General features: G+C 44.0%; 1 protein-coding gene across 1 annotated transcript in view; it reads right to left on the bottom strand.

Moving 5' to 3' along the window:
* Positions 1–12,975, bottom strand: part of EXOC4 (exocyst complex component 4) — a 309,923-nt gene that overhangs the window by 27,655 nt on the left and 269,293 nt on the right. Inside the window, exons 15-17 of the mRNA XM_088165994.1 lie at positions 5,598–5,739; positions 2,299–2,477; positions 499–658 (exon numbers count right to left, since the gene is read on the bottom strand). Coding sequence (XP_088022120.1) covers positions 499–658; positions 2,299–2,477; positions 5,598–5,739 — 481 coding nt within the window. The remainder of the gene's footprint in view (positions 1–498; positions 659–2,298; positions 2,478–5,597; positions 5,740–12,975) is intronic.

The following is a 12,975-nucleotide window of genomic DNA, read 5'->3' as shown; positions in this document are numbered from 1 at the left end:
TAATAATCCTGGCTCAAAACCAAACGAGATTAATAACAAACCACTAATTAACAATGCAAAACTCAGCACACTCCTACGTTCCCTAAAAAACCCCACCCCGATCCTACAATTCCACATCCCTCTGGGCATTGCTCAACCCAAAGGAAAAACAAAAATTTCCAAAATTTCCACCATCACCTTGAACTCAACATTCATTTGGGCCACGCCTGAGCCTGTTGGAAAGGAGCCACAAAAAAACCCCAAACAAACCGAAACGAACCAAAAACCAAAAACCAAAAACCAAAAACCAAAAACCAAAAACCAAAAACCAAAAACCAAAAACCAAACAACAAACAACAACAACAACCAAAAAAACCCCAAAAAACCAAAAATCAAACAAACAAAACCCCCCAAAAACCAAAAAAACAAACAAAAAAAAACCCCCAAAAAACCCAAAAAAACCCCCCAAACCCCAAAAAAAAAACCCCAAAACCCCCAAAACCCGAGGTTTGTGCTCACCTGGCAAAGTCCAGGTCGGCCTCCCTGGACATGGTGATGTTGGTGAGGTTTTGCTGCAGGATGAAAATGTTCCTGCACATTTTCTTGATGCCAGACTCGCTGATGCGTTTGAAGTAGTGAGCACCGTTGATGAGGATGCAGGAGATGAGGTGGCCCAAACCTGCATTGGGTTAAAAAAAAAACAAACCCCAAAATGAGCCCTGCTGAGTGGTGGGTGTGAGCTGGATTCAAGGGATAATTGGGTTTTTCCTGGAAACCCTCAGGAATCTTCATGGTGCAGTTTAGGACTTTCCAGCTCTTTAATAAAATAACAAAACTGCCCCAAAACTTCGAGCTGTTTTATCACAACCAACTGATTTTTAATCAGGCTTTGCATAATATCCCTTCCCAATCGCTGTCTGGGCAGAGCAATGGGTCACTGCAGCTCCTGAAAAACCCCAGGATTTTAATCTGCTATCCAGATTTTTTCCCTCTTTTCCCTGGGGAATTCAGCCTCCAGGAGCAGGGATGAGCTGCATTTCCATGTCCCCTGATGGACAACCCCTGTCTGATCAGTCCTGAACGCTTGGCTGGGTCTGAGGGAGGTCACAAGGACACGGCCACCCCCAAAATGAGGCACCCACTCATTTGTGTGCCACATTGCAGAGAGGCAAAACCCAGCCTGGCTCACACTGCACGGGGCTGGGCGAGCCCAGAGGATAAAATCAGGATTTAATTCATGTACAAGGAGCCAGATCTGTAAATCCCAGGCCCGGGTTTAAGAGGTGCCTGCGGTTAAGGAGGAGCACGAGCATGAATTTAAATTTCAGCAGGGTGTGGATGGTGCCTGTGGCTCCCTGTGGAGTCATTTCCCTCTTCCCAAACAAACAGGGAATCACAGAATCCCGGCATGATTTGGGTTGGGAAGGGACCTTAAATCCCACCCAGTGCCACCCCTGCCATGGCAGGGACACTTCCCATTGTCCCAGGGTGCTCCCAGCCCCATCCAGCCTGGCCTTGGACATTCCAAGGATCCAGGGATTCTCTGGCAATTCCAGCCCACTCCAATCTCCCCTTTCCCAACCTGAAGCCATTCCCTGTGTCCTGTCCCTCTGTCCCCTGCCCCAGTCCCTTGGAGCCCCTTTATTCCCTGGAATGTTCTGGAAGCTCTCCCTGGATCCTTCCCTTCTCCAGGCTGCCAATTCCCAGCTCTCCAGACCCTGAGCTTGGATCCATCTCCTCTCCAAGCAATTGATGGATCCAGGGCCTTCCCTTGGAATCTCAGCAAACCATGAAGGCTCTCCCTTCCCTTCTCCTCTCTTTTCTCTCCCCATTTTCCATCCCAATCCCTGGCAATGGATTCTGAGTCTCCTGAATCCCAGAATCCTGCACTGCCTTGGCTGGGAAGGGACCTCAAAGCTCATTCCAGGGACACCTCCCAGCATCCCAGGCTGCTCCAATCCTTCCTTGGCCATTCCAGGGATTCTCTGGCAATCCCACCCAGCCAGCAATTCCTCATTCCCAAGATCCCATCCATCCCTGTGTCCTGTCCCTCTGTCCCTTGTCCCCAGTCCCTCTCCAGCTCTCCTGGAGCCCCTTTATTCCCTGGAATGTTCTGGAAGCTCTCCCTGGATCCTTCCCTTCTCCAGGTGAACATTCCCATCTCTCCCATCCTGTCAGACCCCTCCCACATTCCTCCCTCGATGTCCTGTGGGTGACAGCAGCCCCTCAGTCTCCCTCACCGCTGCGAGGAGCCCCGCGGAGCTTTGGGATGAGAAAGGAAAACCCTTCATTTTAAGGAAGGACTGGGAAGTGCCTGACCTTCGAAGATGTACTGGAACTTGTGCTGCTGCAGGCTGGCACTCATGGCCTCCTCGATGGCACTGATGTCCTTGTTGAGCCTCACCACCAGCGGGTCGTAGTCCATGCTCTCCACGTTGGCCACGATGGCATAATTGCCTTGCTTGGCCAGAGGGATCAGGTAATGGAAGCAGTGAACCCTGGGAGGCACGAGGGAGAAATCTCAAAATGCAGCAAGCCCCATTTGAAAAGATTTGTGGGGTGCAAAGTGGGTTTTTTTCCACCCCCCCCCCCCCTTCCTCAAGCTGGTAAAAAAAAAATAAAATAACTTTTGGAGATGGGTGGTGATGTTTGTGTTAAAGGAATCGTCCCTTTGTCACTGTCCTGTCTTCAGGGATGGATCCAACACATCCTTGGTGGCAGATGTGAATTTTCCATCTCCTCCATCATCCCACTGGATTTTCCCAAGATTCCCCAGCTTCCCATACAGTGGCAGCTCTCCAACAAGAATTCCCTGCCATGAAAACCTCGTGGAAGTGATAACTGGCAGGGGCAGTGAGCCAGGGGTCATGGAAGGATCCTTCAAATCCCAAGACTCTGCCCATTCCCAAACATTTCGCCCTATTGCAGCTCTTTTCTGTTCACCAACTGCCCAACCCTCATCCCTGCATGGAAGGAGAAATTCCATGCACTTAAATCCCAATGGAAGGGGAAATTCCATGCAGTGAAATCCCAATGGAAGGAGAAATTCCATTCAGTGAAATCCCAGTGGAAGGAGAAATTCAATGCAGTCAAATCCCAATGGAAGGAGAAATTCCATTCAGTTAAATCCCAATGGAGGGAGAAATTCCAGGTAGTGAAATCCCAATGTTCCCAACCCTCATCCCTGCATGGAAGGAGAAATTCCATGCAGTGAAATCCCAATGGAAGGGGAAATTCCATGCAGTGAAATCCCAATGGAAGGAGAAATTCCATTCAGTGAAATCCCAATGGAAGGGGAAATTCCATGCAGTTAAATCCCAGTGGAAGGAGAAATTCCATGCAGTTAAATCCCAATGGAAGGGGAAATTCCATGCACTTAAATCCCAATGGAAGGAGAAATTCCAGGCAGTCAAATCCCAATGTTCCCAACCCTTATCCCTCCATGGAAGGGGAAATTCAATGCAGTCAAATCCCAATGGAAGGGGAAATTCCATTCAGTTAAATCCCAGTGTTCCCAACCCTCATCCCTCCATGGAAGGAGAAATTCCATGCAGTGAAATCCCAATGGAAGGGGAAATTCCATGCAGTGAAATCCCAATGGAATTTCAGGGATTGTGTGGATGGATTCCCATTGTGCTGTGCTCCTTGGGATGCGGGGAATGGGAGCAGGAGCAGAGAATCCCGCTGGGAACAGGCTCTGGGATTGCTCTCTGTTCCTGCAGGAGGTTGGAAATGCAGAGTGAGGGGTCCAGGGAAGCTCCCACCCTTTAGGAGCCGTGGGTCTGGATGGTTGGGACTGACTGGGAGATCCCTAAAGCCAGGTTTTGGAATTTGTGGATTATTGCAAAGGGCCTGGGTGAAAGGGCCCAGCTCGGAGGGCAAGAGGAAAAAAGTGAAGAGAGAGCAAAGGGTGAGGGGTGAGAAGTAAGAGAGTAAAGGTAAGAGCAGCAGAGAGGTGAGAGGTTCCCATTGCAATACAATCAATCTCCTCCTGTGCTGAATATTCCAATTTTCACTCACCAGTCTAATACAGGATAGACTGTGTGACACTTTAAACCCTAAAAACAACACTTTGGACCCCCTTTACCAAGCTGGGAGGGTCTCCTCTGACCCTTGGGCCTGTCTGCAAGCAGAGGGGATTGTTCAATCCAGAGGGGATTATTTTCAGTTGGCCAAACTATTGTTTTCTAGTTGTTCAGTAACTAAAGTTTGGTATCTCAAAAATGCCTTTAATTTCATTTCAATCTCGCTTATAGTCTCCATATTCTCAAAATCTTTTGCCAGGCAATCATATTGATAAAGTTTTCCAGTTTCATCTTCCCCAGCACCACCCTGCTGGGGTTTTCCTGATCTCAGCATCTCTCCTGGATCCCTCCCACCCTTTGCACACTCTGCTGTGGTTTGGGGAATTCACAGCTCCAAACTCGGCAAGCACTGGAGGAGCTGAGCAATGCTGTGCTCTGAATTACAGCAGGATTTATCCCTGAATTCCATTTTAGGGATTTTTATTTAACCCAGGTGTGACAAAAAGCCACAGAGGTCAGAAACCCATGCCACGAGTCCAGATTCCCTCAGCCCAGCTGGAAAACTGCTCCATTCCCACCCTTCCACCACCCTTTCCTCAAACCCCTCCAAGCCCAGCAGGTGATGGATGGCAGGATGAAGGAGTGCTGACAAGAATTAATGTGGATTTTTATTTTTTTTTTTTTAATTTTTGGTCAGAGCTCCACGCTGACTGCAGCAGAGCACACGAGGGGACACGAGGTGGCTTGGGATGTGTCACCCAAAACCAAACTGAGGATCCATCAAATCTCGGACATTCCCCTTCCATTTGATGCCTCAGAGCAAAGGGAAGCAATGAAAATACACCTGGCCTGGACAGGTAAAAACACCTTCCCAGCCCTGGAGAGGGCAGCTGGCAGCCTGAAGAAAGGGATTTGCTGCCTTTGATCTTTGCATGTGAAGGCAGAGACTTCATGAAATTATCCAGCCCTTGGGAAAAAAAAAAAAAAAATTCCTGCTACTGTTTGAAAAAGAAGGAGGAGAAGCTCCTATTTGCATTCCAAAAAAAAAAACCCCAAAACAAACCAAACTTTGGAGATACCTGTTAGGCCATGAAAACATCACAGTGTTGTTTTGGAAGGACAAAATTCCTGAAAATCGCATTTTTCCTGATCTCTGAACCGTAATCATGGAATCACAGAGTGGTTTGGGTTGGAGGGACCTGCAAGATCACCCAGTGCCACCCCTGCCGTGACAGGGACACCTTCCACTGTCCCAGGCTGCTCCAAACCCCATCCAACCTGTCCTGGGACACATCCAGGGCTCCAGGGACAGCCACAGCTTCTCTGGGAAACCCCTGATGGGACCTAACCACACCCCCATCATGGAATTTCTTCCTAAATTCTCTTTAAGATACAAACCCCCCCTAGGAAATTCCCCCGTTGGTGTCCTGCCCCCATCCCACATTTGCCCACCGACCTCACCTTTCTGCACTAACCTTTGCTGCCGCTTTGGACAAATTTATTTCTCTCCTTTGGACACGATCTTCACCTGCAGCCCCCCCCCCCCAGGATGCCCCCCAGCATTCCCAAATCCCTTTTTTTTTTTTTTTTTACCTGACTTCCAAGTGCAGCACCAGCAGGCAGCGATCAGCCATCTCCTGGAAGGACCTGGCCAGCTCGCTCAGGCTCTGCAGGATCTGCTCGGATGCTGGAAGGTGTTCCAGGCTGCTGTGGCTCTCCTGGCCTGGGGACATGGCTGGCAAGAGAAAAAGAGGGGAATTTGGGATCTTCTCCCACATTTAGAGCCTCCTGTGTGCCCCTCTGGGTGTTCCCTCTGACTCAGGAGCAATGGATGAAATTCCCAAGTGGATCTGAGGGGTTTCTCCATCCCCCAGGACACATTTTCCCGGGCTGAGATTGCTCTGGGGTGAGAATTCCCGTGGCTGCAGAGTCCAGGAGTGCTCATCTTGCTCTGATGGCTGGAAGGAGCTGATGGGAGCCAAGGCACAGCACCCACAGGTGGGAGGGTCCTTTTTGGTCACCCCATGAGCCTCAGGTGAGTCCCCATCCCTTCAGAGGAGCCTTCCTTTGGATTTGTTCCTTAACCACAGCTCCTGGGCAGTAAAAAGCAATGAAACCACAGGTAAAACCCGTGAGCTGCTCGTGGATCATCTCATTCCCACTGAGAACTCCTTGAAAAACATTCTGGGATTTTATCCCAGCCATAAGTGCAGGTCTAACTCCAGAACTCCATTCCTTAGGGCAGTAAAAGCAATGAAACCACAGGCAAAAACACCCATGAGCTGCTCGTGGATCATCTCATTCCCTCTGAGACCTCCTTGAAAAATATTTTGGGATTTTTATCCCAGCCATGAGTGCAGCTCCAACTCCAGAACTTCATCCCTTAGGGCAGTAAAAAGCAATTAAACCACAGACAACATCCAAAAGGTGTTCATGGATCATTTCTTCCCACTGAGACCTCCTTGAAAAAGCTCCAGGGATTTTATCCCAGCCATGAGAACTCCAGAACTTCATCCCTTGGGGAAGTAAAAAGCAATGAAACCACAGGTAAAACCCATGAGCTGCTCATGGATTGTTTCCTTCCCACTGAGACCTCCTTGAAAAACTTTCTGGGATTTTATCCCATCCACCAGAGCAGCTCCAACTCCAGAACTCCATTCCTTAGGGCAGTAAAAAGCAATGAAACCACAGGTAAAACCCGTGAGCTGTTCATGGATCATCTCATTCCCTCTGAGAGCTCCTTGAAAAAGCTTCTGGGATTTTTATCCCAGCCATGAGAACTCCAGAATTTCATTCCTTAGGGCAGTAAAAAGCAATGAAACCACAGGCAACACCCATGAGCTGCTCGTGGATTGTTTCCTTCCCACTGAGACCTCCTTGAAAAACTTTCTGGGATTTTATCCCATCCACCAGAGCAGCTCCAACTCCAGAACCTCATCCCTTGGAGCAGTAAAAAGCAATGAAACCACAGGTAAAACCCATGAGCTCCTCATGGATCATCTCATTCCCACTGAGACCTCCTTGAAAAACATTCTGGGATTTTATCCCAGCCATGAGAACTCCAGAACTCCATTCCTTAGGGCAGTAAAAAGCAATGAAACCACAGGCAAAAACACCCATGAGCTGCTCGTGGATCATCTCATTCCCACTGAGAGCTCCTTGAAAAAGCTCCTGGGATTTTTATCCCATCCACCAGAGCAGCTCCAACTCCAGAACTTCATTCCTTAGGGCAGTAAAAAGCAATGAAACCACAGGTAAAACCCGTGAGCTGCTCGTGGATCATCTCATTCCCACTGAGACCTCCTTGAAAAATATTTTGGGATTTTTATCCCAGCCATGAGTGCAGCTCCAACTCCAGAACTTCATTCCTTAGGGCAGTAAAAAGCAATGAAACCACAGGTAAAACCCGTGAGCTGTTCATGGATCATCTCATTCCCTCTGAGAGCTCCTTGAAAAAGCTCCTGGGATTTTTATCCCAACCATAAGTGCAGGTCTAACTCCAGAACTTCATCCCTTGGGGAAATAAAAAGCAATGAAACCACAGGTAAAACACCCAAGAGCTGCTCATGGATTGTTTCCTTCCCACTGAGACCTCCTTGAAAAATATTTTGGGATTTTATCCCAGCCATGAGAACTCCAGAACTCCATCCCTTGGGGAAATAAAAAGCAATGAAACCACAGGTAAAACCCATGAGCTGCTCGTGGATCATCTCATTCCCACTGAGACCTCCTTGAAAAATATTTTGGGATTTTTATCCCAGCCATGAGTGCAGCTCCAACTCCAGAACCTCATCCCTTGTGTTTTAGCCCAGGGGCTGAGCCCTGACCTCCCTCCCTGAAGCTGCAGAAGCAGTTCCATGCCAAGAGGAGCCCTCTGTTATCCCAAATATCCAAGTTCTCGTGGAAGCAGCACTTTGGAGCTGCCATCCTGCCCGGGGTGATCATTAGGCTTTGACATCGGGCTGCCCTCAAACTCTAGAATTAAATAACGGGGTTGTGAAGAGATCTCCTGCATCTGCCATCCCCTCAATCCCTCAAATTGAAATTCCTGTCCCCTGTGAACATTTCTACCCTCGATGGTTCCTTCAAAACATTTCTGTGACAGGGGAGGCAAAGTTTGGCATCAAATTTCCAGCATTCTTTACTGTTTTTTTTTTATTTTTTATTTTTGCTCCTTTACATGGCAACATTATTCTTTTCCTCTCCATCTCTTTGTTGAATCTTGGAATAATTTTCTCCAGGCTGAGCCCCCTTTCCCAGCTCCCTCCACACCTTTCCCAGATCCAACACAACCCTGCACAGGAAGGGTTCTGTGCATTCCCAAGGAGCTGCTGAAAATCCATTTCCATTTTGATGCTGATTTCAGGAAATGTGACTTTTGGGACGGCCACAACCCCGCTTTGGGAGAGGAAATTTGGATTAAACACTAAAAATAATCAGCCTAAAATCAAACACGCCCTCGGATCCAGCCTGAAAAGGTTAAAAAAAAACAAAACGAGGAGATAAAAACCCCTTTTTTTTTTTTTTTTTGTGCAAACCAAATTGAAGCAGAGGTGAAAAAAGAAGAGGGAACTGTACAATTAAGTGTGGAAATCACAGAAAATGGAAAGATCTTGATACCCAGAACAGCTGTGGCTGCCCCTGGATCCCTGGAAATTCCCAAGGCCAGGCTGGATGGGGCTGGGAGCAGCCTGGGATAGAGGGAGATGGAATGAGATGATCCCAAAAATCCCTTTCCAACCCAAACCATCCCATGAATTAACTCCAGGAATTAATGAACTCCATGAATTAATCACTCACAGCAAAATCCATAATGTGATTTTTTTTTGTGATTTTTTATTTTATTTTATTTTTTTTATTTTTTTTTTTTTAAGCAAGGAACGCTGACAAATTCCCAACCTGGCAAATATTGCTGGAAATAATAAACTGGCCTGGAGTGGAAAAAAGGGAAATAAAAAAAAAAAAAAAAAAAGAGGGAAATGAAAGTGAAAATGCAGCTGGGGTGGGAATGGATCCCTCCCAGCCTCTCTCTGCTCTGGCCCACAAAGAAAATGAAATTATCAGCCGGGGGCTGAGGGGTTTATTCACACAAACTCTAATTTTCCCAGATTATCCCAGGGCTCTCAGCACGTGCTTGGGGACAGTTGTTTGTCCTCCAAGTGACACTGGAGGGTGGCAGGACTTCAGCTCAGGGATAATGACCTGGACAAAGCAGAACACCTCACCTTGACCATGCATGAAAATCCAATTTTTTTTGTTTGTTTGGGTTTTTTTGTTTGTTTTTTTGTTTGTTTTTGTGGGGTTTTTTTTGTTTTTTTTTTGTTTTGTTTTTTTTGTTTGTTTGGTTTTTTTTGTTTGTTTTTTGATTTTTTTTTTGTTGTTTTGTTTTTGGGTTTTTTGGGGTTTTTTGTTTGGTTTTCGTTTTGGGTTTTTTTTGGTTGTTGGGGGTTTTTTTGGTGTTTTTTTTTTTTGTTTGTTTGTTTTTGGGGGGTTTTTTTTGTTTTGCTTTTGTTTTGTTTTTTTTTTGTTGGTTTTTTTTTGGGGGGGGGGATGAGGAATGGATCTGAATTTCTCCTGGGTGTTTCTGCTTTTGGAGCTCAAAGGAAATTTTTCAGAGCCCATCAATTTTCCTTTCTTCTCTGGAAATCCCGAGGAGAAAAATCCCATTCCTTTAAGTCTCACTCGGGATAGTTTTACTCCATCATCCTTGGCAGCACGGAGCAAACAAATGAGCTGGAGCAGCAAAAAAATAATCAGGGCCTGAATTATTCAAAGGTTTTGAGTAAAAAAAAAAAAAACAACCCTTTTGGAGCTGGCTGTGGAGTTGGGCAGTTCTTTGGGCAAAGGCTCCCTAAATCTGATTTTCTTCTCCCTTCCTCTCCAAAAGAGTCAGAAGAGTTAACTCAAAAAAAAAAAACCAAACAAAAAAAAACCAACAGGGAAAAAAAACTCCTGCTGGATTGAAGGAGCAGTTCACAGTTCCTTCTTAAATTTGATTTTCTTCCTCTCCAGAAGAGTTAACTTCAAAAAAAACACCAAAACTCCTCCTTGATTTAAGGAGCAGTTCACAGCTCCCTAAATCTGATTTTCTTCTTCCTTTCCTCTCCAGAAGAGTTAATTAAAAAAAAAAAAACTCAAAAAAACAAAAAAAGAAACAACAGGGAAAAAAACCTCATGCTGGATTTAAGGAGCAGGTCACAGTTCCTTCTTAAATTTGATTTTCTTCCTCCCCTTCCTCTCCAGAAGAGTTAAATCCAAAAAAAAAAAGAAAACAGGGAAAAAAAAACTCCTGCTGGATTTAAGGAGCAGTTCACAGTTCCTTAAATTTGATTTTCTTCCTCCTTTCCTCTCCAGAAGAGTTAATTAAAAAAAAAAAAACAAAAAAACAGAAAAAGAAACAACAGGAAAAAAAACTCCTGCTGGATTTAAGGAGCAGTTCACAGTTCCTCCTTAAATTTGATTTTCTTCCTCCTCTTCCTCTCCAGAAGAGTTAATTTAAAACAAAAAAACAAACAAAACCAAAAACAACAGGGAAAAACTCCTGCTGGATTTAAGGAGCAGGTCACAGCTCCTTCTTAAATTTGATTTTCTTCCTCCCCTTCCTCTCCAGAAGAGTTAAATCCAAAAAAAAAAAAAAAAACAAAACAGGGGAAAAAAAACCTCCTGCTGGATTGAAGGAGCAGTTCACAGCTCCTTAAATTTGATTTTCTTCCTCTCCAGAAGAGTTAACTTAAAAAAAAACCCAAAAACTCCGGCTGGATTTAAGGAGCAGTTCACAGCTCCTTAAATTTGATTTTCTTCCTCCCCTTCCTCTCCAGAAGAGTTAAATTAAAAAAAAAACAAAACAAAACAGGGGAAAAAAACCCTCATGCTGGATTGAAGGAGCAGTTCACAGCTCCTTCTTAAATTTGATTTTCTTCCTCCTCTTCCTCTCCAGAAGAGTTAATTAAAAAAAAAAAAACCACAAAAAAACAAAAAAAGAAACAACAGGGAAAAAAAACTCCTCCTGGATTTAAGGAGCAGTTCACAGTTCCTTCTTAAATTTGATTTTCTTCCTCCCCTTCCTCTCCAGAAGAGTTAATTAAAAAAAAAAAAACAAAAAAAAAACCAACAAAAAAGAAACAACAGGGAAAAAAACCTCCTGCTGGATTTAAGGAGCAGTTCACAGTTCCTTCTTAAATTTGATTTTCTTCCTCCCCTTTCTCTCCAGAAGAGTTAAATCCAAAAAAAAAAAAAAAAAACAAAACAGGGGAAAAAACCCCTCATGCTGGATTTAAGGAGCAGTTCACAGCTCCCTAAATCTGATTTTCTTCCTCCTCTTCCTCTCCAGAAGAGTTAATTTAAAACAAGAAAACAAACAAAACCAAAAACAACAGGGAAAAAAACCCTCCTGCTGGATTTTAATTCTCCCCCATTTCCTGGGAGTCGTGGCAGAGCCGTGGGAATTGAGGAAGCAAAGGTGGATTTTGGGGTTGGCACCTTCCCCCGTGCTCCTCTGAGGTGTGAATATTTGGGTCTCTGAGACATGAATAAATAATTCAAATATTCCCCCAGATATTGCTGCTTTTCCCTTCAGTTGTTCTGCGTTGTGGGGTTTAAATCCAGGGAAATCAAACAGCCAGAGGAAATTTTATTTTATTTTTTTTTTTTTATTTATTTCCCTCAAGATTTCCAAGATCATGGAATGGAACCAAGAATGTTTTTAAAGGCCATCATCAGTCCAACATGTGGATTTGGGATATCTGCTGTCTAAACTCTCTAAATTCCCTGAAAATTCTAAATTCAGCTTTTCCTGGGATCCACGGCAAGGGTGGTGCCAAAGGGACAAAGAGGAAACGAGCTCAGGGAGAGCTGCTCATTAATGAAATTCCCATTAATGAACCTCGTTTTCTCAGGGAAAAAATTAGGGTTGTGCTGGAGGAAATTTAAGGGATTTTTTTTTCCCCTTGCAAATCTCGAGGTTTTGACAGGGACGCAGCAAAGAACTGCAAGGAAAAAAAAAAATAAATAAAAAGCGACAAGAAGGAAAATAAAAGCGAAGAGACAAAAAAAAAAAAAAAAAAAAAAAAAAAAAAAGAAAAGCTGGCATTGAGAAATTCCTACCGGAGCTTTTGTGTCCTTAAAAACGAAATGAAGGAGGTTTTTATTTTATTTATTTTTATTTTTTTAAATTTTTTTTTACGGCCTGTGGGCGCTTAATGAATTGTCTCGTTAGAGCTGCCCGGGCATAAATTTCCTCAGGAAATTAGCGCTTTTCTTCAAGGCAATAACTCCTCCAAAAAGTGGAGTTTTCTGTTTTTCTGCATAGATGGAGGCTTGGGGGAAAAAGAAAAAAAAAAAAAAAAAGAAAAAAAAAAAAAAAAAAAAAAGGATTATTGGGGAGGGAAGGAATTTGTTAAATAAAATAAATAAAATAGAAAGGTGACATAAAAACGATGTGGGGAGGTTTGAGCTCCTGGAAGGTTTTGGTTGAGCCACATTTTTCTTTAAGCAATCTGGAAAAGGCATGAAAATAACTCAAAAATAATCTGTTTAATAATAAAAAAAAACCCCTCCAAAGATCAGGTGTTTTTCAATAAAAAACTGAGATTTTTTTTTTCACTGAAGGAAGCAAAATTGGGCAGGGAGAATGAAAAGCAGGATCCTGGAACAGAGTTGATTCCACTATAAAAAAATTCCCTAAAAAGTCCAGGATTTGCTGTTCCAGTGCTCCTCACCTGGGAAAATCCCTCTTGTGTTAATTTTTATTTTTTCTGTTTTCAGTCATTTATGATGTAACTTTCCCACAAAACTTGCCCCTTCTCAGAATTATTATTATTATTATTATTATTATTATTATTATTATTATTATTATTATTATTATTATTATTATTATTATTATTTGCTGGGCTGAATTCTATTATCTCAGAAGTGACTCGATTTTAAAAAAAATCTTTTCAGTTTCTTCTAAGTTGTGGAAGGATTTTTTTTT

The sequence above is a fragment of the Sturnus vulgaris genome, chromosome 5, assembly GCF_052056855.1.
Source record: "Sturnus vulgaris isolate bStuVul1 chromosome 5, bStuVul1.hap1, whole genome shotgun sequence".
NCBI lineage: Eukaryota > Metazoa > Chordata > Aves > Passeriformes > Sturnidae > Sturnus > Sturnus vulgaris.
Note: the sequence above shows the minus strand (reverse complement) of the source record. Positions and strands in the feature narration are given on the sequence as shown.